At 40.5% G+C, this 26,062-nt stretch overlaps 3 protein-coding genes across 10 annotated transcripts in view; 2 read left to right on the top strand and 1 right to left on the bottom strand.

The window, feature by feature from the left end:
* The window catches only part of LOC138023617 (very low-density lipoprotein receptor-like), a 28,878-nt gene extending 22,479 nt beyond the window's left edge, over positions 1–6,399 (top strand). For both annotated transcript variants that reach the window (XM_068870640.1, XM_068870641.1), the window contains 2 exons: positions 137–356; positions 2,241–6,399. In XM_068870640.1, the coding sequence (XP_068726741.1) occupies positions 137–356; positions 2,241–2,439 (419 nt within the window). In that variant the 3' untranslated portion in view covers positions 2,440–6,399. The remainder of the gene's footprint in view (positions 1–136; positions 357–2,240) is intronic.
* Positions 6,400–10,229: 3,830 nt separating this feature from the next.
* Positions 10,230–26,062, top strand: part of LOC138023625 (steroid 17-alpha-hydroxylase/17,20 lyase-like) — a 44,387-nt gene continuing 28,554 nt past the window's right edge. For 2 of the 5 annotated variants that reach the window (XM_068870660.1, XM_068870656.1), the window contains exons 1-3: positions 10,230–11,446; positions 11,687–11,781; positions 21,611–21,669. The gene's annotated coding sequence lies outside the window, so the exon portion shown is untranslated. Of the gene's footprint in view, positions 11,447–11,686; positions 11,782–19,658; positions 21,670–26,062 lie in introns of those variants that run through there. The other 3 variants (XM_068870657.1, XM_068870658.1, XM_068870659.1) reach the window with 3 other exon arrangements.
* Positions 12,884–24,220, bottom strand: LOC138023623 (proton channel OtopLc-like). 3 transcript variants are annotated; one of them, XM_068870653.1, is made up of 2 exons: positions 22,379–24,220; positions 12,884–13,722 (listed from the first exon to the last, which is right to left on the bottom strand). In XM_068870653.1, the coding sequence occupies exons 1-2, from the start codon at positions 24,119–24,121 to the stop codon at positions 13,702–13,704; spliced, it is 1,764 nt and encodes a 587-aa protein (XP_068726754.1). In that variant the 5' UTR covers positions 24,122–24,220; the 3' UTR covers positions 12,884–13,701. The 3 variants fall into 3 exon arrangements, with proteins under 3 accessions (XP_068726754.1, XP_068726756.1, XP_068726755.1); XM_068870655.1 differs by having other exon boundaries at positions 22,465–24,220; XM_068870654.1 differs by having other exon boundaries at positions 12,884–13,930; positions 22,379–24,204.

Below are 26,062 nucleotides of genomic sequence, written 5' to 3'. Positions count from 1 at the left end.
AACGAAAATGGCGCGAGATTTTACAAGCAATCACTGATAAGGGAGTACTGCATCGCAAAGCGATCTCTGCATAGGGATGAAAACTAAAAAGCGCTTTTTCACCAAAGTAATCTTCTTGTTTTCTTTCCATTATCAGTCTCGCCACCTTCGACGAAGTCTTCAACCAAAACATCCACGCCTCCTTTTGTCAACCATACTTCAGTTAACAACGTAGACAAACAAATTCTTTTTCAAGAAAAGAGTGAACCCAATTATGGACTTATCTTTGGGCTCGTGTTTGGTGTTTTGGTGCTGATACTCGCCACGGGTTGTGTCATTCTTGTTATTGCGAAGAAGAAACGCTCACCAAGACTTCAGTAAGTGTTTTTTGAATAATAATAATAATAATAATAATAATAATAATAATAATAATAATAATAATAATAATAATAATGATGATGATGATAGAAAAAAAGATAAAGAAATATCAAGACCTTAGTCGTGAGTTAGCAAGACTGTGGAATGCAAAGACGGTTGTAGGCCCTGTGATGTGCCAAGTTGGGAAACATGAACAATGATAATTATCATGTTTAAAAGTTTTTCAAATTACATCAACCAATTCCGTTGTATTTTTTTAATGTAATGGTGGTACTACTAGGGCTCGAAATTGCGACCAATACGGTCGCATTTGCGACTAAATTTTTCCCTTTGCGACTAAAATATCTGCAGAAGTCGCAAATTTGCGACTTGTTGTCACCTTCGTTCTTTCGAAACAAAAGGGTTAGCAGTTGCCACTTTGCTGCTACTTTTGCTAAAATAAATAAATATCTAAATAAATGACAAAATTATTTTGTTTCTCGCTGTGAATTTTCTCTGAAGGTAGCGTAATTGTATAGTAATTTAGCTGCGATGTTACGTGCACAGCTCCATTCCTTCGATCATTCGCCATTTTCAGCAGTTTCTTTACACACAAGTATTGCGGGCTCATATTTTTTTGCTAAACCGCTGACAACACAATGCAGCGCGGCGATTTTGCGACTAGAATTTGCGAAATTGCGACTAAATTTTCGTATTTTATCGCAAAATGCATAAGTTATACTGGACTATTTAAACAATAGTGTTTCTGTCGAGGACCTATCGGCTGATAGTTTCCCCGCGGAAATTTGATGACGCTTCGAGGGCAAATATGCTAGTTTTAAGAACATCAAATTTCCAAGGGGCAACTATCAGACCGATAGTTCCGAGACATAAACACTCTATTGTCTTTATTGTTCACTACTAAATTTTCTTCCGCGCGCCAGCTCAAAAATCATGTTGAATTATTTTCAACTTTATTAGACGAAAGCCGTGTCAGCCAATGTAAAATTTGAAAAAGAAAACAAACAAAAACCCTCTTAATACAATTTCGATTGTTTATTTTCCATAAGGCCGCTTGTTTACAGAGGTATTTTCAGCGGACGACTACTATCCATCCAGGTATTTTCCTCGGACGGGCACTATGGGCTGATAGTGTCTCTCCGCGGACGAACACTATCGCGTCACCTGATCAATTTAAACCAATAAGAATCGGAGAAAATTTAGTGGTGAACTATAATTGCCAACGAGTCAGGCCTTCTGAAGACAGAAGGCCTGGCGAGGCGGCAGCTTATAGAGCCGCGAGAAGATTTTTAGGCGGACGAAATCTCAGAAGCGCTTCAAATTTAATTGTAATGTAGACCAAAAGCTGTAATGTAGACCAAAGCGATGAAATGTTGACCGTAGCGATAACCAATGAGAGTGCCGCACGAGTACGCCGCGTGATGTTTGCAGCCGCCAGATCACGCAAGCTTGGCTCGTTGGCACTTTAGCGACAGCTATAACTAGTATAATAATAGAGTTGGGTGAGTGGATAGGCGTGCGAGACAAAGACGAGTACTCCACTATTACGAAAGGTTCCCAGGTGGAGAGTGAACTCAAATGATCCTTTGTCGACTCTATCTTTTGAGAGGCAATACTGCAGTTCGACCAGTCAGTGTGTAAAGCTATAATAATAACAATTATAATTATTAGTAATTATTTTAATTGTAATGGCACCAATAATAATAATAATAATAATAATTTTAATTTTAATAATATAATTGTAACAATTAGTAATAATTATAATGGTACTAACTATAATAATGATGACAATAATAAGTTTTGTAATCGTCCATATTGTTGATTAATTGTTGCTTAGGAATTTTCAGTGATAATCATACGTTTTTTTCCATCTTTTCTTACAGAATTGTTTATACGACTGAACCAGCCGACGACAAAGTCGTTATGGTGGATAACGTTCGCAACAAAAAATTTGACTTTTTCAAAGGAAACGTGAACAGAGATTTTGGTAATGTTAACTACGAGGACCACAAAAACGTGGAAGATGATTATGACGATGATGAAAGACGCTACATCATTTCAAATCAGGCGGATATCGTCTGATATTACCCGACGCTGTGGTGAATATCTCGTCATATTTGACCCGGCTCGCGTTTCATAGAGGTTATTGCATTTGATGTTCGTGACAATGGATTGCTTTGGAGAAAGACGTCCCTTAACAGCGAAAACCCTGGGGGTTCCCTGGGGCACGTTTCTCGAAAGACCCGAAAATTTCAGTTCGGGTGTGACAATTCGCTTTGCATCTCGACAACGGAGAGGATTTTTAAGTCGTCAAACTTCACAGTCATATTTCTTTTTGTTACCTTAAAAACATGCTAAAAGATCGGCTCTCCAAAACAAGCGGTTGGCAATTTCACAGATGGTTTTTCAGGCCTGAAAAGCTTTCAGGTCTTTCGAGAAACGGGCGGGTGTGAAAAAAGCAGGCGAACTGAAAGAGTGAATTCGCTTGGACGTCACAAAGTAAGCTCTGTTCAGTCCTCAGTGACGAAGAACAGGATGGATTTTCCCTTGTGGCCTTGACTGGGAAAAAAAGGCTTAAAACATTGATTGAGGATTGCAAAATCAATGTCTCGAGGAAAATCGATTTTTCGTGGTCTAATTGGACAAAAGGTTACCATGGCAACGTACCCTGGTTTTCGAAGCTAAATTACGAAATCTAATTTATTTGCCAAAATTGAAAGTTAGAGAAATTTCGTTTTATTATTAGAAGGCTTTAAATTCGTTTTCCAACGAGCTACAGTTGCCTAGCTGCCTGCATTTGTTTAAAAAAATGAAAACAATATTTAGTTTTTGAAGAAGAAATACCGTAACGGAGAAAAAAAAATTAAGATCGGAAATTTAAAAAAATTCCAACATATGAAATGTATTTTAAGTTCGTTTGAAAATCGGAATTTACCACTTACGAACACACTTTCAGGTGGCGATTGTAAAATAATTCAAGTGTGGACATATATAACTGTGAGTCTTCGATGTGTAGTATTTGTAAGGAACATGATGATTAATTTTTATACTTCGAAAGATTTTTCAATTTTCTTTATTGTAGCGGATTGTGTAAATTTATTTGTGGAATATATTTTGGTTGCAATGGGTGTATGAAAGTAATTAAGCTTGCAAAAGCTAAGAATATAAATATAAATTATTTATTGTATTTTTTTTCAGGTTCTCTTTCGCTAAATTAATCGTAGTTTCGTTTATGCGATTTTTGGTCTAAACAACTAGCCTTTTATTTTAAATCTAAAATTGAACTAATTTATGGTTTGATAGAGAGTTTAGAGTATAGGTGATGTTTTAGGAGTAAATAGGGCGATGTTCCACCCTTTGTCTGGCAAAAGTGTTTATTGTGTACAGGAAACTCTTCTAAAATGCTCGAGATCTTTGGAATTAGCCAGAACTCTCGCATGGATCTCAATATCGTGGCTACAATATTTAAAGTGCCCCTGTGATCAAAAAAACCAGTTCCTCTTTTCCTTCAGATTTTGAAAGTGTGTTTGCTTAACACCTGACCGGCAAAATTTTGAGCTTTGATTTTTATCCAAAGGCCGCTTACTTTGAGTGTAAGTTTTGCATTTCACGGTCCGCCATTACTCACGTTCAAAACTGACCGATTGGACCTCAGACGGTTGGATCCAGGGAAAAGTGACGTCAGAGGCTCACTAGCTTAAAATTTCAGCGTGTGAACGCAGCTTATTATATATGCAAAGCGTGAGTTTAAAAGTCTGAAAGCCCAAAACCCCCGTGCTGCATATTAATTTTGCAGGGTACACACGTATTGCATTCTTAAACTAGTGAGCCTTTGACGTCATTTTCTCCTCGATCCAGCTCTCTCAAGTCTCAAGAACATAATGTTAGTAATGGCGGACCATTAAATAGGAAAATTCTAGTTAAAATAAAGAGGTGTCTTTTTGAAATCAAGGCTTAAAACGTGGGTCACTTAGTGTTTTGTGAACATAGTTTTGAAATCCAAAGAAAAATATTAATTGATTTTTTGGTCACAGGGGCACTTTAAGTGAAGTTATAAAATTAGAGCAATTATCTGTAACTCGAGAGGAAATATGTTTCCGTTCTGTTTTCTCAGCTCAAACGACGACCGAGTACGAAAGACCGTTATGTATTTCCCGTTTAGTGTAATTTTAGCTCTGTGTGAATCTTCGTTCTCCATTTGAAGCAGGGTCCATTTTGTTTGTTTCTTTCTAACATTTTCCATCTTCTATTTTTTGTTTCTGTTAACGATATAGGCGTACGTTTTTCACAATTTTGTAACAGCATGGGTAGAATTGAGATAGACGAATAGGGTTGCCTCCTATGCTGCATCTTCTGCTAATACTTACGTTGTTCATTTCAATATCGAGAAGAAAATTATAAAGGAAATTGATATTTAAACACGAAGACAGGTTTCAAAAGATTGCTTCCTTCACGCCAATGTGAATCATTTTTCAATCGGCCATGGTTAATACCTTAATCGCTCTTTGTTTCTGCGATTAAAAATACCCTGGCGGTCAACTTCTCCGAAATCATTTTAGACGTCTCCTCCTCAGTCACCTTTATTAGCTGGGGATAATCTTTTACGAGGTGCGTCTGTTTTAACTGTTCTCGCCATCTTGGATTATCGGTTATGCCTCGACGAAAAGGCATGGGACGGAGCAACTCCTTTTATCTGCTGTCTTCGTGTTATCATCATTAGACCATTTCCTAAACTACTTCGACTTAACAGAGTTGATTTTTGATATTAGAGGTAGAACTTATTACATGACAAAAACTCTTGCACGTGGCTTCGTCTTGAAAAAGAGGCAAAAAATTTAATCTTAAATTATCGTTCTTAATGTGTGTACAATTCTTGTGCTGTAACTGTAAGCATTGATTCGTTGAGGTTTGTCAAGTGGCAATACTATTGTGACAGTAAGCATCAAAATTATAAATTTATATTCGAAATAGTTGAGATAAAATTATTTGCGTTGATGCATGAAACGAAAAAAATTAAGTGTTTATTGTAGATAGAAGTTGATATTTTGATCTGCCGTTGTACAAAACGCCAAGAAATCATACACGCTTATGTAGTTCAAACCTACATGGATGTAAATGATCAAGTCTTTATTTTATTTTTTGTTTCCTTGTTAAAAGAAGTTATATGATATTTTAAGTTCTCAGTTGCTTGACTGATTCGAAACCACCAATTTTTATTCCAAGATGGCGGCTGTCAAGACTTTATCAATCGGAATGACTTAAACAACAATTTTCTCTTGTCTCGGTGGCTCAAATTGACCTTGGACGTCTTACTAAAAGGCTGACGACGTAAAGTTGTTTTGTTTTTATTCTGTTTATTTCCTTTTTTTAACACAAGGTGAAAGGAAATCTGTTCAGAAATGGAAGTTGTCGAGCCAGAATCATGTTACAAGCGACCCAAGCACATAAAAACCACAAGTTTGTCGAAGTAGCTAAATGTTTTGTCCGTTCCACTTAATGAAACGTAATCCTCACGAGGCGCTTTTCACACTTTTCGTTTGTCCTTTTGGAGATAAACAAGGTCATTTTGATGCGCGGAAGTGGTAACATCAGTATAGTAATGAGTGGGAATAGCAGAATATTTTTTTGCTTTGGCCTGAAGTTAAAGCTAATTAAGTATAAATCGAATTTCGCAAACAAAAACGCTATATTGTTGATCTTAAGTATGTTTTTGCTGCCTGCTTTCCTAAGGAATTGGTACGGTTCATTATGTCTTGCTCTCTATAACTTGTCTGTTCGAATTATTAGAAATTTATCAGTATAATGTTAATATTTTAGAATTTAAAAGTTCTGTAGCTTTAGCAGGTACAATTTAACATCTCTCGTTTAGGTTCGTGTCTTGACTGTTATATACTCATTTTGTTGAGTTTCGTGGAAATGATTGTTAAAACTGAGATCATTTCTTCGTTTGTGATTCTTTGATGGATCCCTGCCTTATAAATAAAGCTGGAAAACGTCTTCTTTGGAATAATGTTTCTTCAATAAAATCTATTTGCTGATCGTAAGGAGGCAGTACAGCCCAGTGGGTAGGACGCTTTCCTTGAGATCTGGAGTCCCTGGGTTCAAGACTCGTTCTGACCACTCGTTTAATTTGTTCCTGGTAGTCCCTGGTTCAACTTCTCGTCCGCACTTGTAAATAACCAACTGGTTTGCCTCCGGCCAGTTGGGATTCTTAACAGTTGTTGCTCTGTTCTGTCGTTTGGTTGATTGTGTTTCATTGGCCCTGAACCCCTATGGGGAGTGATCAATTATTAAAGTAGCATTGTATTGTATTGTATCAGAAACCCATAAGGGTTGAAACGTGTAACGGCCCCTTGTGTGGTGGGAAACAAGCTTCTGAATATTCAGTTTGCTAAGTACCATATTTGGAACAACAAGAGCGAGGGATTTCCAAATATAGTACTTAGCACTGAAAACATTCAACCAATCAGTTCGCACTGAATATTCGGAAGCTGTGAACGCGCGTTAGACGTTTCAACCCTTATGGGTTTCTGATTGTATCGTAAATGAAGTTTATTTCGTTGGACAAAAATGGATGAAACAACTCTAATATCAAGTCATACCCTCTGTGTGAGCATCGTGAAACTTCAAACCAATTTTCATGAATTGAAACTATGATTTCAAAACTTTCTAAAACTTGAAACGTCGACTTTACTAAAACCCAAACAAGTTTCCCCACAGGCAGCCTAGACAAGTAGTGGTGGCATCCTCGTCTCGGACAGGCGATGGTTAGCGCTGGGGATTTGGGCAGGATCTTGTACGGTTGTGTAGCCCGATCCTGGAGTGGCAGTCTCTGTTGCAGGTGGCGCAGACGTGCCTTGTGGAAACACGCGCAGAGGCTGCACGTTCTTTCCTCGCCGCTCTCTTGCATGTAGTCTGTACTCTAGAGTTCGCTTCCGCCTTTGAAACCCCCACTTTGACACTTTGCCGCCATGTATCTCGGTGATTGGCGATGTCCTCCCATGCACTGGTGTAGATAAGTGCAAATCGCAAGTCCTTGTAGCGCAGCAGCGGTCGACCCACGCGACGGACGCCCTCCCGAAGTTCTCCATAAAGGATTTCTCTTGGCAGGCAGTCAGGCTCCATGCGATGTGCATGGCCGAGCCGTCGAAGCCGTCGCTGAATGGGCAGTGATGGCATGCTCAGTGAGCCAGGACCTCTGTGTTGGTGACTCTGTCCCCAGTAGTGTAGCAGCTGATCCAAAGATTACTCGCCATTGGTTCGCAACCTTTGCAGGAAACTATGATGTCATTCTTTCTATTGCTTTAGCTATTGTTTGGGGTCAGGGTTGCAAACCAATGGAGAGTTATCTTTGGAGAAGCTGCTACATCACCCGCTCTGTCCTGCCACCTGATGTGCAGCAGGCGCCGAACTCGAGAAGGCAGCGGAGATGGAATGCGTTGACTGAGTCGCCGCTCTTGTCTGGCATAGATCGTCCACGATTCGATCGCTGCCATAAAAGAAAGTCGACAGGACACAAGCTTGGCAGACGCACATCTTGGTCCTTTTGCTCAACAGGTCATTTCCCCACACTCGCTTGTTGAGTTTGGCCATGACAGCAGCTGCTGCAGCTCATCTCAGCATCGAGCGAAGTCGAGCTTGACACGTTGGAGCCCAAGTAGGTGAAGGTGTCCACAACCTCCAGCTTCCTGTTGTCGATGGTGATGACTGGGGGAACTCAGCACTTTGCGCCAGGATGTTGGTCTTCCTGAGGCTGATCGTTAGCCCAAAGTCCTTGCAGGCGTGGGACAGCTTGTCTACCAGATGTTGGAGGCCCTCCTCGCTGTGGGATGTTAAAGCAGCGTCGTCTGCAAACAGCAGCTCTCGTTTGAGCACCACGTAAGCTTTGGTTTTGGCACGGAGTCTGGAGATGTTGAAGAGTTTGCCGTCTGACCTCGTCCGGACGTAGACACCTTCTGTACAGTCTACAAAGGCATACTGGAGCAGCATCGAGAAGAAAATCAAGAACAGGGTTGGAGCAAGGACACAGCCCTGCTTTACTCCACTGCTGACTGGGAAAAAAGTCCCAGTCGCTTAAATCGCGTTCAATCAAGGCGAGAAAGTCACCAGGGCAATAAAGTACGGCTTTTTTGTTGATTTGCATGTAAAATATCGTTTTGAGTTTGTTATCGGGTTTCTCATACAAATCCTTATAATTTTCTATTCTCCGAGTCTGGGCTGCCTGTGGTTCCTCGTCTACGAAATTACCAGTGTACTGCCCTTTATCCCCGCCCCTCCCCCCCCCCCCCCACCTTCCTTCCTTTCTCCGTCTGTTTCCTTTTATCAACGGTCGAATGGCATGCTTACAAACCAAGCTTTTTTGTCACAAATTAGGCGAAAGTAGTTGAATTTTGAAGAGCAATCAGCTACGCGTATCCGCATATTTTTGAATCGGCAACTTTAGTTTTTTCACTGCTGTATTTTCTTTATGGTGATGATGTAAGCGCTCGCTGTATCCTGGTCATTAAACGAGATGCCCGCCCGTGATGTTGATTAGTTATAATCGTTTCAGGGTGATTTAGTATTAAGAGAAGCGATATCAATTTTCATGAGGTAAGCACTGCATCTGAGTTTGTGACGTCATCGAATATTCGATCGTCGACACGATTCCAAATTCTTTGCGTGTTCGAAACTTTCCACTCTGGAGAGGCTGAGCGGATTCAATAGGTTGCGGATTCGCACGCCCGATTCGCCGGATACGTGCGGACAGAAGGCAAATCCGCAAAGAAATGAGAATACAGCCAAAAGTCAGCCGGGCTATTACGTCATCACAGCTGTCCATGGGTGCCGCGGCTAATCTCGTATCCAGATCTCCCACGGTCATAGAGACAGAATGAGATCTGGGTACGAGATTATGCCTCGGCTTGACCCGGGTGATATCGCTCTGCCCGTTGACAAAGGGTAAGTTGCGATGAGTATGCACATTGCTTTCTTGATGTTCTGTTAGTTTCACTGATGTATGCTCACGTTACTTAATTGGTTACTGATTTCACAATATTATTTTGCAAAGAACGGGAATTAAGGGAATGTACAAAAATGCGTGCCCCACATGCAGCTCGATTATGTTTCTTTTTTCAGCCAATAATATCATTGCTTTCTGGCGTTGCCGTTCCCGTAGTCTTCCTTTTGCACAGAAGGGCAAAGAAATGTACCAGAGTGCGTGCCGCACGTGCAGCACGATTCCTCTTTTAACCAATGATATTGTTGTTTTGTGACGTTGCTGTTGCCGTTGCCTTAATTCGTTGTTTCTTGAAATCCCTATTGATAAATATCACAAAAGTGTCCCCCAAACTCTGCTTCTCAAGCTACGACAAACCTTCAACCTCGTCCCTAGGGCGCTTTTTCTTGGCTTAGGGAAAAGCGCCCTGGGGACGCGGTTGACAAACCTTAACAGTTTCAGGGATAACCATGATTTGAAATAACCCCAGCCAGGAGCCCATCAATGGCTCCTGCCCCAGCCTTGTCGTTGCAAATAAGTCGTACAGTGAATCACTAACATAGCTGGGACATAAGCCGCTTCCTTTCATGCTTATTTGAAACGCTTTGGGTCAATTACTTTCAGAACTCTGCATCTGGAAGTGCACCAATTGTTTTACATTGCACTGAAAACGAATCGGCTAAAGGTTACTTGCAATCACCCATCTTCAAGAGTCACATCGAAGCTGAAACGCAATGCTCAAATCCAAACCTTTCTCATATCCTTAATGACGAATGAAACGAGCTGATGAAGGATCTATTGTTCATGTCATCCCACTTTATGGGGTGACGCACAGTCAAAACAACCATTCTGCAAAAATGCACTTGCCGAGACGTCTTAAAGTTGTTCCGTTCTGTTCTCGCTTTATTTCGTTACAAAGCGCATTTTTCTTTATAAATTGCATATTTACAGAGAATAATCACCATTTAAATCAGTGTCTTCAAACTTCTAATGAGAAAACAGTTTTGATTTTTAAATCTTTTGAGTCTAGTGGAATACAATTACATTGTACCATTTGATTAATAGACAAAGTACACCATTGACTATTTTCCTAATCCCATAATGCAATACGTTTGGGGGGTTCTTTACATAAAAGCAATATAAGATATTTACTCTTGGCAATGTATCATGTTTCAGTGAACTGGATATCCATTGTTTTGATGCAAATAACCCCCAACCCACCCCCCCCCCCCAAAGAAAAGAACTGTATTATGGGATTTGCGAAAAAGCGAATTATGGATTTCAACAAGATGGAGCGGAATGAATTGATCTAATTAACTATAAGCTTAATTAGATTGGATAGATTTAATGTCTTTCGCCCTTGTCTACAGTATGAATGTTGCCCTTTCTTAGCCATTATAATACTTTGTACTTTAAAGATTAACTGTCCAGAACTACGTTGTTTAGCCTGGCGGGTCTAAAACACACAGGTCACAGTCGAGTCCGAGGTTAGTGTACTTGTCACTGTGCCACATATAAAAGTGTCCTCCAGCCCTAGCTAGCCCTGATAACTTCCTGAGTCTCTCTTCTCAACAAAGGAGGCAAGTTCCCAGGCTCTCTCTTCTCTACAAAGAAGAGGGACCCTGGGAACGAGGTTGGTTTACGTTCATTTGCGCATTTTCGCGCACTCCGGTCAGCCGTTCACAAGTGAGATCGTCATTCAGTGATTCAGTGAGTCAGTTAACTGGTAATTTCAGCTCCAGTGCTAGAACGACTAGACACTAAAATATAGTTCCTTTCCTTTTCAGCCGACACCCTGTCAAGAAACCTACCCTGCAAGTCGTTATCCCCGAGCAGTTCTACAATTTCTTCAGAAGACTGTCAGATAGTAAAATCAGTCATACTTCGTCGCTTAGGTGTCGTAAGCACACTGAATTATCGCTAGGATCGCAAAAAAGTGACCATTTAAAACAAGATTAGGTTGTTTTCGTCCCCTTGGGGAACAGCTTGTGATTCTGGACGTGGACTGAGCGGCGCTGTAGTTAAAATCGGATGATTAAATAAGCAGTTTACAGCGGAGTTCTGCGCAGCCGACCTGCGCTTGAATCATCATATTACATATCACACATTCCGGTGAGTCATAAAAGTGAACAATTAAAAATTATACAAAATTCAAGGAGAATTCAGAAAGAAAAAACACGCTGGCGTTCGAAGATGGATTAAGCCTACCTTATTTATTTTTGAGGATTGAATCAGGAATATTTTGACGCATTTTTCCAGGTACTGTTCTGCTCATTTCCTCTTCGGCGAAATGAATACAACATTTGCCTGCCACAGTCGGTTAAACTGATAGCATGTTCTTATATTTGGCAGAGCCAACAAAGACACGAGCTTTCGACTTGCTCTCACGCAGAGAAACTTTGGCAAGCGAGTGACAAGCTGTTGTCACGTCGGTGTCAGTATTTTAGGTAAGTCAGAGGTCAGGTCATATGTCACACATTCCACCTCATTGTTTAACTAATAGGGAAGATACCAGCTTACAAACATTGCTTTTGTTATTCAAATTTGCCAACCACAGGAACAAAAGACCTTTTGTTTCGACAGCCAATGAGGCTCTGGTTGGCACATTAATGACAATGAGCTACGTCAACAATATTACGATATCTTTTCTATGTAACTCTAATGCTGTTAAACCCTTGCTTACCTCAGGCCTAAAAATATGGTTAGTGTTTAGGTAAGAGTTCACAACTCATGATCATTCAGAAGGATGATTCCGAAAGTTATCATAATCAAAGCGATTGAACCTTGATTCAGCCACAGGCTAATAATTGCATTTCACACAATGGACTTTCAGAAAGCCATTTTTAGAAGTTGAGTGTTATTTGGTTTCCAGCAACTTTGTTTCTTTCTGGGAAAGGAGCCTTTAAAATTTGCATTTTTGCTTTATTTGCTTGACGTTTTTAAAGTCTTCATATATTTAGCCTCTGATGTGACCACGTCCTGTGACTTTTCATAAACTTATTTACATTTGACTTTGACATTCACTAGAGGGCATTAAATTATTAAGGGCTTGTGCTTTCAGATTCTTCTCTCCAAACAAGTGGAGGAAACAGTTATATTTTGTGCTATATATGAGTCTGAATCACTAACTGAGACAGCCTGTGGGCTAGTTGGTTTGTTAATCGAGGGGAATTAGAGTTAGTCCATTGGGCAATCAGTATGCTTGTTAGTGTATCATTTCTGTGGTAAACCACGCAGTCATACAGTTGGTCAGACAGGCAGTTAGCAGTCAGTCAGACAATCATAGAGCCAGCCAATCCATCAGTTAGTCAGGTATTCAGTGAAAAAGTCAGTCAACAGTCAATTCAGTCTAAAAACTGAGCAGTCATTTTGTTAGTCAATCACTTCATTGCATAAACCACTCAGTTACTCAGTTGTCAATAGGTCATGTATTCAGTAAGACAGTTAGTGACCAAAGTCAGTCAGTCCAGTTAGACAGTCAGTCATTAAGTCAGGCAGTCGGTCAGCCGGTCAGTTTGTCACTCAAGCAGTTGAGTCAAAAATTTGTGCATTAAGTATGTTTATTTGTCAGTTCAGCCAGCTAGTCAGACACTCAGTCAGTTAGGGCATGATCATACAAGTAATGGTCAATTAACTATCAGTTCCCAATGGAATGAAGGATGCATAGCTATTGTTCCTTGAATAGTGATTTAACCTCACACTTTTTGTATGACCATAGCGAAGTCAGGTCATTTTAAGGAATCAGTCTGTCTTTCTTTTTGTGTGTCAATTAACTAACTAGATAATTATTATCTAGTTATTAATAATATTGCGTTACTCAGTGAAATAGTGAGTTAGTGAGATAGTCGTGCTATCCATCCATCAGTTTATAGCTGGCCACATGGTTGTGCATCTAGGTAATGTGACAACAGTGTTGCAGTTTTGTTGGAAAACTTTGGGTCCATGTGTTACATAATTATCTTCATGTTTATGTTCTTTAATTTCATGTCTTGTCATTGCATATGTGTTCACTTTGAGGTTTGTATTAAAGTGGCTTTCTAACATTCCGTCAATAAGCCTTCGTAAGATAGCAAGTAAGTCTGCCAATCAGTCACCGTCTGACAACCAGATGGTCAGTCCATTATTCAGTTAGTGACTCGGCCAGAGAGTCAGTCAGTCTGTTATCTCAGTCAGTCATTGTACATTAGCTCACAGTCATTGCACTTTAGTCACCATGCGTTTGCTCAGTCAGCCAGGCATCCAGCCAGTCATGATGGTCAGTCATCCAGCCAGTCAGTCAGTCATTGGGTAGGGAGATTGTCAGTCACTCGGCCAGGTAGCCAGATAGACAGTCAGTCAGTCAGTCAGGTAGGTAGAGAGATTGTCAGTCAGTAAGTTAGCCTGTCAGTCTGGAAGGTAGGAAGAGTGTCAGTCAGTAAGCCTGTGAGTCTGGTAGGTAGGACGATTGTCAGTCAGTCAGTCAGTCAGTCAGTCAGTTAGCATGTCAGTCAGGTAGGTAGGAAGATTGTCAGTCAGTCACTCATTTAGCCTGTCATTCAGGTGGGTACGAAGATTGTCAGTCATTCGGTCAGTTAGTCAAAGAGTCAGTCAGTTAACCTGTGAGGTAAGCAGGACGATTGTCAGTCAGTAAGTTAGCCTGTCAGTCAGGCAGGTAGGAAGATTGTCAGTCAGTCAGTTGGCCTGTCAGTTAGGTAGGTAAGAAGATTGTCAGTCACTCAGTCAGTCAGGTAGGTAGGAAGATTGTCAGTCATTCGGTCAGTTAGTCCGACAGTCAGTCAGTTAACCTGTCAGGTAAGTAGGAAGATTGTCAGTCAGTCAGTTCGCCTGTCAGTCAGGCAGGTAGGAAGATTGTCAGTCAGTCAGTTAGCCTGTCAGTCAGGTAGGTAAGAAGATTGTCAGTTACTCGGTCAGTTAGCCAGTCAGTCAATCAGTCAGGTAGGGAAGAACATTGTCAGTCAGTCTGTTTTATCCTGTCAGTCAGGTAAGTAGGAAGGTTGTCAATCAGTCAGTTAGCCTGTCAGTCAGGTAGGTAAGAAGATTGTCAGTCACTTAGTCAGTTAGCCAGATAGTCAGTCAGTCAGTCAGGTAGGTAGGAAGATTGTCAATTGATCAGTCAGTCAATTAGCCTGTCAGTCAGATAGGTAGGAAGATAGTCAGTCAATTAGTCTGTCAGTCAGGTAGGTAGGAAGATTCACAAGTCATTCACTCGGTCAGTTAGCCAGACAGTCAGTCAGTAAGTTAGTCAGTCAGTCAGTCAGTCAGTTAGTCAGTCACAAATGTAATAAGGGCTATGAATTTTCTAATTAATTGTATATGGATGTGGTAAATGTTAGTTTGTATTTTTATTAGTTAATGTTCAAACCTTTATTGTAACTAAACCAATACCTCGCTTTGGAGAGTAAAGCGCAATAAAAAATACTATCACTATTACTATTACTAGTTGGTCAGGAAGGTCGGTCAGTCAGTCAGTCAGTTAGTTAGCCTGTCAGTCAGGTAAGTAGGAAGATTCTCAGTCATTCGGTCAGTTAGCCAGACAGTCAGTCAGCCAGTCCGCCAGGTAGGTAGGAAGATTGTCGCTCAGTCAGTCAGTTAGCCTGTCAGTCAGTAGGTAGGAAGATTGTGAGTCACTCAGTCAGTTAGCCAGTCAGTCAGTCAGTCAGTCAGTCAGTCAGTCAGTCAGTCAGGTAGCAACATTGTCCATCAGTCAATCAATCAATCAATCAATCAATCAGTCAGTCTGTTTTATCCTGTCAGTCAGATAAGTAGGAAGGTTGTCAGTCAGTCTGCCTTATCCTGTGAGTGAGGTACCAGTAAGGAGGAAAAATGTCTGTCAGTTAGCCAGTCAGTCTTTGATTTTTCAGTTGCTGGTGATTCAGTCAGGTAGTCCACTAGTTAATCAATCAGGCATTCAGTCAGATTGTCAGCCAGTCAGTCATGTTCACTTAGCCAGTCAGAAAGTCAGGTGTGGTCAGTTAGTCACTCCATCAATCAGTCTATTTGCCAATTGATCAGTTACTTGATTGGTCAGTGATCAGTCAGTCAATCAATCAGTCCATCAGTCTATCCATATTTAAGGTATTCGTTCTGTTGGTCAGTCATTAAACCTGCTCCTTACTGACTTGGTGGCCAATTAGCTGACCAGGTCAGTTATGCAGTGAGACAGCTGGTAATTATGTCCATGATCCAGTCAGGCTGTCAGTTAATTTGTCAGTTAACATGTAGAGTAAGTCTGTTTAGTAATCTAATCGGCTAAGAAAGTCTGTTTGCCACTAACAATGTTAAGCAGGACCGATCATGAAATCTTTGTTTCATTAACATACGAGTTTGCTCACAAAAAGCATCATGCTATTTATGAATTGACTTCAAAAGGTGCCGGTAAAAGAACTTGTCATTAAATCTCCAATTTCCAGCCTTTTAGCTTTGAAATCAAGCAGGTTAGTAGTCATCAAAAAGTGATAAATTCTTCCATGGCAAAAGGCTTTGCGCTAATGATCCCATACATTTTTTGCAAAATTTCGAAAATTCAAAGCAACAATATTTGCTCAGAGATGATTATCATGTATATCACGTTCTAGAAAACAATAGTCTTGTGTGAATGAGGCAAAAAAAAATGCTAACAGAGATTCCCCTATAAGATAGCCAAAATGAAGGCAGTAATTTTTTTATATAGCAACCAAGCCAAATACTTAGTGAAGAAATAGATTTACAATAAATACTTACTTTGTTGTGAATTTTACAGTGCGACACACCTTACCGTGGCCACATAACAGGTTTTCTACAAATTATTCACCAATCAGGGTGTGTGAATTTGATTGATAGTCACACCTCCTTGCAAAGTTCGCAGGGATGGAAGTTGAACACCGTTGCATGAGTTGTTGAGTTGACATATTTACACGTAGTTGTCAAATATGAAAGTTTGTTAGGTGGCCACAGTAAGTCACGTTGCACTGTAAAAGGATGCCAGTCTTTTTAAAAGAACTTTGTCTCAATTTCATAACGTAAGGACATTTGTGTGTCATGTTTTAGTTTGATGGCTTGTTGGGTAGTCTTTGGCATTCTGTAAGTTCATTCATTTGCCCGTAATGTCAGTCACTGCCAGTTAGTCAATCACTCTCAGTGTTGTTGCTACTTTGTCAGCGAGTTAGTCAGTCAGTTTGGAATTCTCACTATTTTAGTCTAAATCAGTAAAGTGAACAAGCTAGCAGATGAACACAGTTAGTACACAGTTTGATTGGTTAATCAGTCTGTCAGTCAGTTAGTCGTTTTGGTGGTCATGCAGTGATCTGTCAGCCAGTTGATTGATCAATCAACAACTTGATCCACGTGTTACGTAATCGATGAATCTGTCAGAAAACATATGGTCAGTCTTTCATTTGCCTGGTCAGTCAGTGATCGTCAATCAGTGAGTTAGATAGTCAGTTTGTCAGCTAGTAAGTCGATCAGTCAATCAGTCATTCCTAATTAAACTTGTGATAAAGAGTGTTAAAGGAATAGCTAGAGAAAAAGTTTAGATAACCTGTTTGATAAACTAGTCATTACTCCAGTCAGTAAATTTGTCAGACAGTCACTCAGTCGATCAGTTGGATAGACACTCATTCAGCGAGTCATTCGGTTGATCAGTCAGTCAGTCAGTCTCTATCGATCTGTTTGTTGGTCAGTCATTTAGTTAACCAGCCAGTCTATTCGTCTATCAGTCTAACAGTCCTTGAGTGAGTCATTCAACCATTAAATGGAAAACGAGGAGATTGAATCATTGACCCACACTTCTGGTCAGTCAGTCATTTGCTGAGTTTAGAGTCATTTCTTCAGCCTTTCAGTCAAGCTATTGTCAGTTGTCTTGGTCAATAATGTCTTGGTTCATTTTAAACGTTTTGTGTCTGTAAGATAGGTGGTCATGTAATCAGTCATTGGCTTAATCAGCCACCAACTCCAAAAGTGTAGCCTGTCAGTTGGTTAGTATTTGCTATTTCACTTCAGTTAAGTCATCGCAAGTCATAATTATTATTAGCCTGATATTAAGTCAGTGAGGTATGTAGTCACGCAGTTAGTCTGCAAGTCTGTTCATCAGCCGGTTAGTCAGAGAGAGTCAGTCAGACAGATGGTCACACAGTCAATCAGTCATGTAGTCCGTCAGTCAGTAAGTCAGTCCGGCACTCAGTTAGGCAGTCATTCATTCAGTCAGAAAGCAAGTCAAACTAATTTCAAGTAAGTTCATAGCTTTATAAATCCCTTATTTAAACGAGTTATCATCTTCAAGCTGTTGGTACTTTATTACTTATTCTGGTCCAGTGAGAAGACAGTTCATTATTCAGCCAACCAGACGTAACAGTTTTAGTATTAAGATGACGTTTCCATTAGTTGCTCATTAGCATGTTAGGCCATCGACTTAGTTGTTTATGTGGTTGTCAGTCAGTCAGTCAGTCAGTCTGGCAAATTGCCAGTCATTCAGTCAGGCAGTCATACAGACAGTCATTGTGGCACAGCCAGGTAGAGTCGGTCTGTCAGATTACAAATCAGTCTATCAAATTGGTTCTCTCCTAAGTCCCTTACCCTAAAAAGTCGTCAGCTTTGAATGGTCTGTACTCGATTACTTAGGCTGGTCTAGTAATTAGTTCGTCCACTTATCAGTCATCTTGAGATAAGCTAATCCATTTGTCAGTTAGCTGTGTTCCAGTTTGTATTTTGGATTTTTCAGTCAGTTAGACATTTAGTCAGTGAATCAGTCGGCCAATCAATCAGTCAGTCAGTCATTCGGTCTCAGTCAGTTGGTCTTAGGCGGTCGTTCAGTCAGTCAGTCAGTCGTCATTTCAGTCTCAGTTGATCATTCATTCATTCATTTGGTCGGTCGTTCATTCAGTCAGTCAGTCGTCATTTCAGTCTCAGTTGATCATTCATTCATTCATTTGGTCGGTCGGTCAGTCAGTCAGTCAGTCGTCATTTCAGTCTCAGTTGATCATTCATTCATTCATTTGGTCGGTCGGTCAGTCAGTCAGTCAGTCAGTCAGTCAGGTATCAATATCATTACTAAGTCATCTAGGCAGTCAGTCATTAAGCCGGACAGAGTCAGTTAGTTTCTTAATCAAAGAGTCGCTCACCTAGTCAGTTTGGCATATAATCAAACAGTGAAACATCGGTCGGTCAGTCAGTCAGTCAGTTAGTTTGTCAGTCAGTTAATTAGTCAATTAGGCGGTTTGTCAGTCAGTCAGTCAGCCAGTCACAGCCGGTTAGGTTAGTCGGTAAGTTAGGAAGGTATGTAGGAAGATTGTCGGGCAGTCAGTCACTGAGTTAGTCTGTCAGTCAGTCAGTCAGTCAGTCAGTCAGTAAGTTAGTCAATCAGTCAGTCAGTCAGTCAATCAGTCAGTCAGTCAGTCGGTTAGGTCAGTAAGGTAGTTACTGAGTGAGCAAGTTAGTCAATCAATTAGTCGATCAGCCAGTCAGTCAGGTAGGAAGGAAGATTGTCGGTCAGTCAGTCAGTAAGTTAGTCAATCAATTAGTCGATCAGCCAGTCAGTCAGGTAGGAAGGAAGATTGTCGGTCAGTCAGTCAGTAAGTTAGTCAATCAATCATTCGGTCAGTACGTTAGTCAGTCAATCAGTCAGTCGGTTAGGTCAGTCGTCATTCCTTCAGTCAGTAAGGTGGAAATAATTTTCCGGTCAAACAGTCGGTCAGTAAGTTAGTCAATCAATTAGTCGATCAGTCAATAAGGTTGGAAGGAAGAGTGTCAGTCAGTCAGGTAGGTAGGAAGATTGTCTGTCAGTCATTCAGTCAGTTAGTTTGTTTTATCCTGTCAGTCAGGTAAGTATGGAGATAGTCAGTCTGTCTGTCAGTTTACCAGTCAGTCTTAAGTTATCATTATTTAGTCAGTCAGTCAGTAAGTCAATCAGTCAGTCAGTCATTCATTCAGTCAGTTAACCATTCAATTAATCGGGCAGTGAGCTACTCAGTCAGTTTTCCGGTCAAACAGTCAACGTTCAGCTATTGTAGTCATTTTAGCAGATGGTGGGACAGTTTCTCATTTGGTCAGTCAGTCAATCAATCAGTCAGTCTTTAAAGAACCTTACTTACCCACCTTACATTGCGCGCCCGCATTACTTCAGTCGCCATTTCGGGGCCCCCGAAACTCTGAATTCTATAAATCTGTAAAGTAATCTGTTTCCATTGGACATCAAATGGGCTATATAATTCTGTTTTCCATTGGAAAATAAGCTATGTTCATTGAATTCATTGCAGGCATAGCTCCAACGCTTCATAGAACAGCACTCGAAGTGAAGGTATTCTGCTGTTTTTGTGATCGAAATCCATTTAATTTCACAGGGTAGTCCTCCTCGAAGATCTTCGAAGTGTTTTTTTTATGTCCCTGACAAAAACTGTTCTAATTTTTCTCTCGAGTGCAAAAATAACTCAACGATACTTGCCCATATATGGAAGTAGACGCTCCAAATTCCCGGATAACAACAACAACAAAGGCGCGCAATGTAAATTGAGTGAGTAAGGTTCTTTAAGGCAGTCAGTTAGATGCATAACCACCGAGCAGCGGGCTTGAGCATCATTAGCTGGTTTGACTCTCTAATTTGTCAGTTAAAGATGAACTTTAGTCAGTTTAATCGTCCTTTCGTTATGTTACTGTCCATTAATGAGTCTGCTAGCCAGTGACCTACTGACAAAAATCGCTGCCGAAGATCGTCAGTCGGTCGGTCTCTCCGTCAGTCGTTAAACAAGTCAGTGAAACAGCAAGTAACTAACAAACAGCCAGTCAGTAAGTTGATATCCCTTCCCCAGTTATTCAGCAGTCAGTCAGACATTAGCACGGTCAATAAAGGCTGTTATCAGTCAATCAGTCCCTAAGTCACAATTTAGTGGATTTTTACAGTCAGTTATTTCCTCGTTACAAAAGGCCTCAGTCTGTGTGATCAGTTCAGTGGATCAGTCAATGTCATAAGAAACATATCACTAACTAAAGCACGTCTAACTTCTTCCTTTAAAATTGGGGAAATTCCCGCTTCCTCCTCGCATTCGGGTCGCATTCGGTACGTCGTTAAAAAATGTTTTTTTTTTTTTTTTCACAGAAAACGCTTCAGTTTGAAATTTGAAATTCAACTGCCATGTTCCATTTCTTACCAAAAAGGAAAACGAGGTTTTTTTAAAAATAAAATACATAACTTAATCTGAGTAGAGTAGTTCGCTTCAGAGCCTTAGAAAATAAAGGAATTTTGGAAAAATTAGCCGAAAGCTCGCGTCTTTTAGTTTGTACGTTATTGGATCAAATTATTCGTCATTAAAACAATGTAAAACTGTCTGACGACAGGTGTTTACCTAAAATTAAGGTTGGTTAGTTAAGTAAAGTAATGTTACCATGCGAGTTGTTAAGCAATTACAGTTAAGTGTAAATATGTTATAAACTTTCTTATACAGTGCAAACGTCGCCATTGACCAAAAATGTACTAATTTGTTTTTCTATAAAATTGCCAATTTGGCTGACGTCCATCACGAATTGATATGCGAAAAAAATTCTCCTCATTTAGTTAAGAATAGACCATTTTACAGTTGTAGCTAAGTTACCTGGCCTAAGAATGGAAGCGAGGCTGCCGGGGACCCTGTTTTGATACAAACCTTTGTGCTATTCTAACGTTAATGTAGACTAACTATAATTACAACAGCATAATTTACATGATAAAAGCAGTGAGCTCTGTATCAATACAAGGTCACTAGCAGCCTCGCAGCCATACATAGGCAAGGTCACTTAGCAAACAACTGTAAAATGGCCTATTTTGAATATTTACAGTCCATAAAACCAAAGTGGAATAGATATACTTGAAGACATAAAACCTTAGCTATGCTAAAAAAGTTATCATCTTATAGTTTCTAAAAACTATGGAGTTACTCAAAACAACTATATTAAAATTGAACTCTATTTTTGTTTCAAAAACAAACTTTTAAGGACAGGCAAGGCTATTCGTCGAGGGTCTGATTTTGATATTAAAAAAGTGAACTCGGGCAAAGAGTAAACGTGCCCTCTAGGTTCTAAAGAATAAAAGAAGGATTTCCTTGAGATCATGCCAGTTGTCTAAGAGAAAATTTCAATGCTTATTGAATTTCAAGAAAAATATTTTAGTGCGCCGTTAAACGATGCGAGACAATTTCATTAGGGCTCCTTAAAAAATCTTGCCCATCCCTGACATTTTTCCCTTTCAGTGGAAGTAATTTTTTGTTAAATATTAATGAGCGAACATTCTTAATAACAGCCGTTTTTTTGCTTTTACAAAACGATGATGCGTAGAATTCATACAGCTGCAATTAGCCAATCAGAATCAAGATGACATCTAAACAGCCAATCAGGTAAGTTGAATTTCTTTGCTGCTGTGATGTTCCCGCGTAAACTAACCAATCATTTTGGTTTTTTACGCGGACAGATACCTTCAACCAATCACAACTAAGGTGGCATCCAAACAGCCAGTCGTTTAAATTGGGGATTTTGCTGCAGCTGTGTTCTTAAGCGAGGCGTTAATTTGATCTTGTTGACATGACAATCGGTATAAAGGGTTTGGACGTTTTCATTCATGGCCCTTTCAAAATCTGCGGCATTAATACCAGCTAAAGCTGTTTGCACATGCAATGACGGTTGGGATTCTAATTGACCGAATTCTTCGTCATTGAATAGGAGTTCTGCTTCAACCTCGGTTTATGGTTGCTTTTCTTCCTCCTATTTGCCAAACAGTGTTTCCGTTTTTCGGCCAATTGACTTTGAGTTTGTGAAGCATTTTTTAACGTTTTTCATCTCTCAAGAGCAAGTTCGTGAATAAGTTTATTTTGCCTTATTTCAGTTTGTGATTGGCTTAAAATCCCTTGCCGTGTTCTCATCCTATCAGAGGCTTTCTCGCGCATAGCGCCGGCTGCCTGTTTTCACTTTGCGCTGTGATTTGCCCGTTTGAATGTCCACGTCTGTTGTGATTGGACAAAGTTAATTTGGTTTGACACTTAATTGACAGTTGAAAGAATTCCGCTCTATGTCTTAGCTTAAGTTATTTACTCTAAAACAAGACCAAACCTCGAATAGACAGGCAGCAGAATGAAATCGAAAGAAAATACACAGCGGATAAGCAAAGGTTGTTATCGCTCTCCAAGACGTCTCACCGTAAAACACAGTCTGAACTGGCGTTGTCACGAAGTTCCGCATCTCAAAAAACGAATCTTGAGCCCACAGTGCCACATTGGTGGTGAGCAAAAACAGCGTTCCTTGCCTGATGATATTGGCGCCCAGTTCCTTCAACGGTCGAAAGCGAAGGGCTTTAATGAGGGCTGTTGCCTGAAGCATGGCTTGAGAGAGAATGAGTGTTGACTTCGCCAGCGAAAAGTCTGAAGCGTAGCGATGATTTCTGATTTCAGCGATGGCGGCTGTAAGGCACAAGCCTGCGTAGAGGAACATTCCGGTAAATGACACTATTAAGAGCGTATCATCAGCGCCAAAAGGATACCACGAAAATTTTTGATTCATTAAACACCGTAATACAACCCAACAGGCGATGCACATAAAGACGAGTAGCACGATTTGATAAAGATAATAAAATTTTAACGCGGTCAGTGAATCGTGGTCGACCCATAGCAAGCCAACTGCGAGCAGCAAAACGATCGAGAAAAGAAGACCGATCAAAAGGCCTGGATCCGAGCTTGGAATCGCGTGTAAACGAAGCGAGTCCTGATTCTCAACACACGATTGACAGATTGATGAGTTTGACATCGCGCGGTTCAGCGAAAAACGGCTTGAAAATCTTCCAGTGGAGACCGAATCCCGAGACGGCGTCGCCGCTTCGCACGTCCCGTAACCGTGATCGTGTTCGAATTTTTCTAATCGTTCGCTAAGATTATCGGACGTCGTGTTGAAATCCGACAGCTCGTCGTAAATATAAATGTCTTGCGGCTCGGGATCAAGATCCCGCATCTCGCTCCACATAGTGTACAATATGCCACCGGCGATCAACGAGTATTCCATTGTAAAAGGATACAAATACGGTTCTGACACTTCCCAGATTTTTTGCATGGAATAGTGATTCGCGAAGCACGCGTTCTCCTCTCGCGTGCTTAAGTCTTCGAGGGTCTTTCGCGCGCTGAAGATGCTTTTTGAGTGACTAAAAAGCGCACGGAACCAGAGACACACGTTCGTGCCAAGTATGTGGAAAAGCACTAGTCGAATGCTCGGTGATTTATGAAGAGTGGCTGTGGCGAATTTGCGTAAAAATAGAATCTGCGCAAAGATGAAAACAGCCTTGAAAATGGAGAAAAATAGGCTGGATAAGTTTGATGAGCACTCGATGTAGAACGTAATGTGAAGTATATCCATGACACAACTACCTGCTCCGAAGACATATGCCCCTGCCATAAGGGGGCGATGAGAATGAGGACATGGTGTGATGAAGTCCACAGTTTTGCGATCGCTTTGTTTACAAAAGATATAACAAATCCACAAAAGCGCTGGACAGATACAAGTGATGAGAAAGCCATCGATATGATCGGTAGTGACACCAGAGTCTGCTTTAGAATCGTCTTGGAACCATTTCGACAAGTTAAACACCACCCCTGCTGTTGTTAAACAAATCAAATACAATAAACTGGCGATTTTACCGTCCCCTTTGACTCCATCATCTGGCAGGATCGGCTCGAGGACGTACATCAACGCATTGAAGGCAACGCGGGTGAGTTTCCTTGTTTCTTCTTTCTCCGACTCCTCCTTCGTCGTCGCATTTCCAACAACTTTTTTCTCGTACAGTGGATACGTTTCTTTCTCGCATCGCATGGTGTTTAGAGTTTTTTAAGTCTTTAGACAGCGGGCAAGCGCTTGTCTCTCCGCTGATGACGTCATGGTCAAGAAGCAAAACATCGTCGTGTTCTCTGTGGGTTTTTTTATAAACATGGCTTTCTTATTGGCCATCTCATGAGCTCATACACGAGGAATCACCATTACTTCATGGCCCAGTGGTTCATTAAAATTCCATTGGTTTCAGTTGTCACTTGTCAGCCAATCAGATAACGGGGTTCACGTCATTGATCAATGAAGCGCTCAGTTCATTGACAAAGCCAAAACATGAGCGTACGCCATCTTGGTTCTCTTGCAAATGCAAAACATTTTTTATCATATTGAGTAAATTCTGAAGTAAAATTACGATTTTCCCGACAAAATTCACTGTTGGAAACTTTACCCAAGTCGACAACATTTGTGCAGATATTTATTTCGCCGACAAATCTTCTGTTGAAAGTTGTAAAGAAACGCCCTCATCAAACCCACGAAAAATAATTGTTTTACGGCATTTTAGCCTTGACTCCACAAAAATAAAAGAAACAAGAGTCACCCACGCGGATAACTTTCAAAGTATAAACAGAATACAAACGCGAGACGGTTTTTGTAAACAAGGGAGGTAGAACGTTTATTCGTTTACTTCCCACAGCGCTTGTAGAACTTTTACCAGTCATGGTCTTTATATCACTGTAATAAATTTAGTTCCTTCTATTTTTTATTTCACGCCGTTCTTAGCTTGTTTCAGGCTTATTTTACTCGAGGCGTTCGCAAATGTTGCAAGCTAGAAAAGACAAATTACGTTACGGAAGAATAAGCGAGCAATAAATTAGACTAAACGGCGTATCGAATTTATGAGAGGTGTTCAATGATTTTTAGACGGGTGAACAAACAGAATAATTCTTGCCGCTCATTGGCGTAGTGTCTATTTGGCTTTAGATGTGGTGAATTCATTTTTTGTCTTTTGTGGAACAATCTTTTCTTAGTTTAAGTTCAGATAGCTCGATCTGTTCAAGATCATGTTTTGTAGTCAATCGAAGCAAAGTTGCCAAAGCAAAAAAATAACAAGTCATTTTTCTTGCGTTCAGTCTTTTTGGTATCTTTTATCTGCTATTTCCAACCTAAGGCAAACGGTTTGGCTGATTTCTTTTTCTCTCTAAAATTAAGAAATCTTCTATTTGGAGGTTATTAAGCCATTTGTCGCACCAGTCAAATGCAGGTCAATTTTGCCAAAGAAATTGGTCACCAGAAATTGATAAAAGGGTGGCCTGTCATTTTTCACACGCCCCTTACAAAATCTGATAACTTCTGAAACATATTTATGAGAAAACTTGTCGACAGAGAATAAATATGAAACGTCTTATATTTGAATTTCCGTGTTTTACACCCAGATTATCGAAGTGAATTATGCAACTTTAGCATCTGCAAAGGAAACCTGAAAAAAAAAATCTTGGCTCGAATGGGAATTGAACCCACAACCGATTGTGCCTCCCCTGCTTGACCGTCCGAGCCATCAAGTCACCTGGGAACTAGTCACGTGCGAGTTCGTATTGTATCCTGGGTGAATGACAGTGGGTATGCAATAGAACCTGCAATCGTCCCAAGGGTGTCCCTTGAATGGAGGTATCCCCAGAATAGAGGTTAGGTTGGATACAAAGATTAGTATGAACATTGTCTGTGTCCTCGTGGTACATCAACATGGCTGCCGTTCCATTGTGGTAAAGACTTGTTTTCATATCTCAAAGTGCCCTTGGACGTGAGGGGCCTGGAACAACAAAACTGAAATAACCCAAACCCATACAAAATGCTAACCTTAGGCCTAAACATTATCTAAAGCATAATGTCTAGGCCTAAGGTTAGCATTTTTGTAAAGGTTTGGGTTCTGTCAGCTATTGTACCCTTCACTCCCTACCGCCACCTCAGACACCTCACGTCCAAGGGCAC

This window comes from Montipora capricornis, chromosome 11 (assembly GCF_036669925.1).
Source record: "Montipora capricornis isolate CH-2021 chromosome 11, ASM3666992v2, whole genome shotgun sequence".
In the NCBI taxonomy this organism is placed as follows: Eukaryota; Metazoa; Cnidaria; class Anthozoa; order Scleractinia; family Acroporidae; genus Montipora; species Montipora capricornis.
The sequence above is the reverse complement of the archived record's forward strand: the minus strand, read 5'-3'. Positions and strand labels throughout refer to the sequence as shown.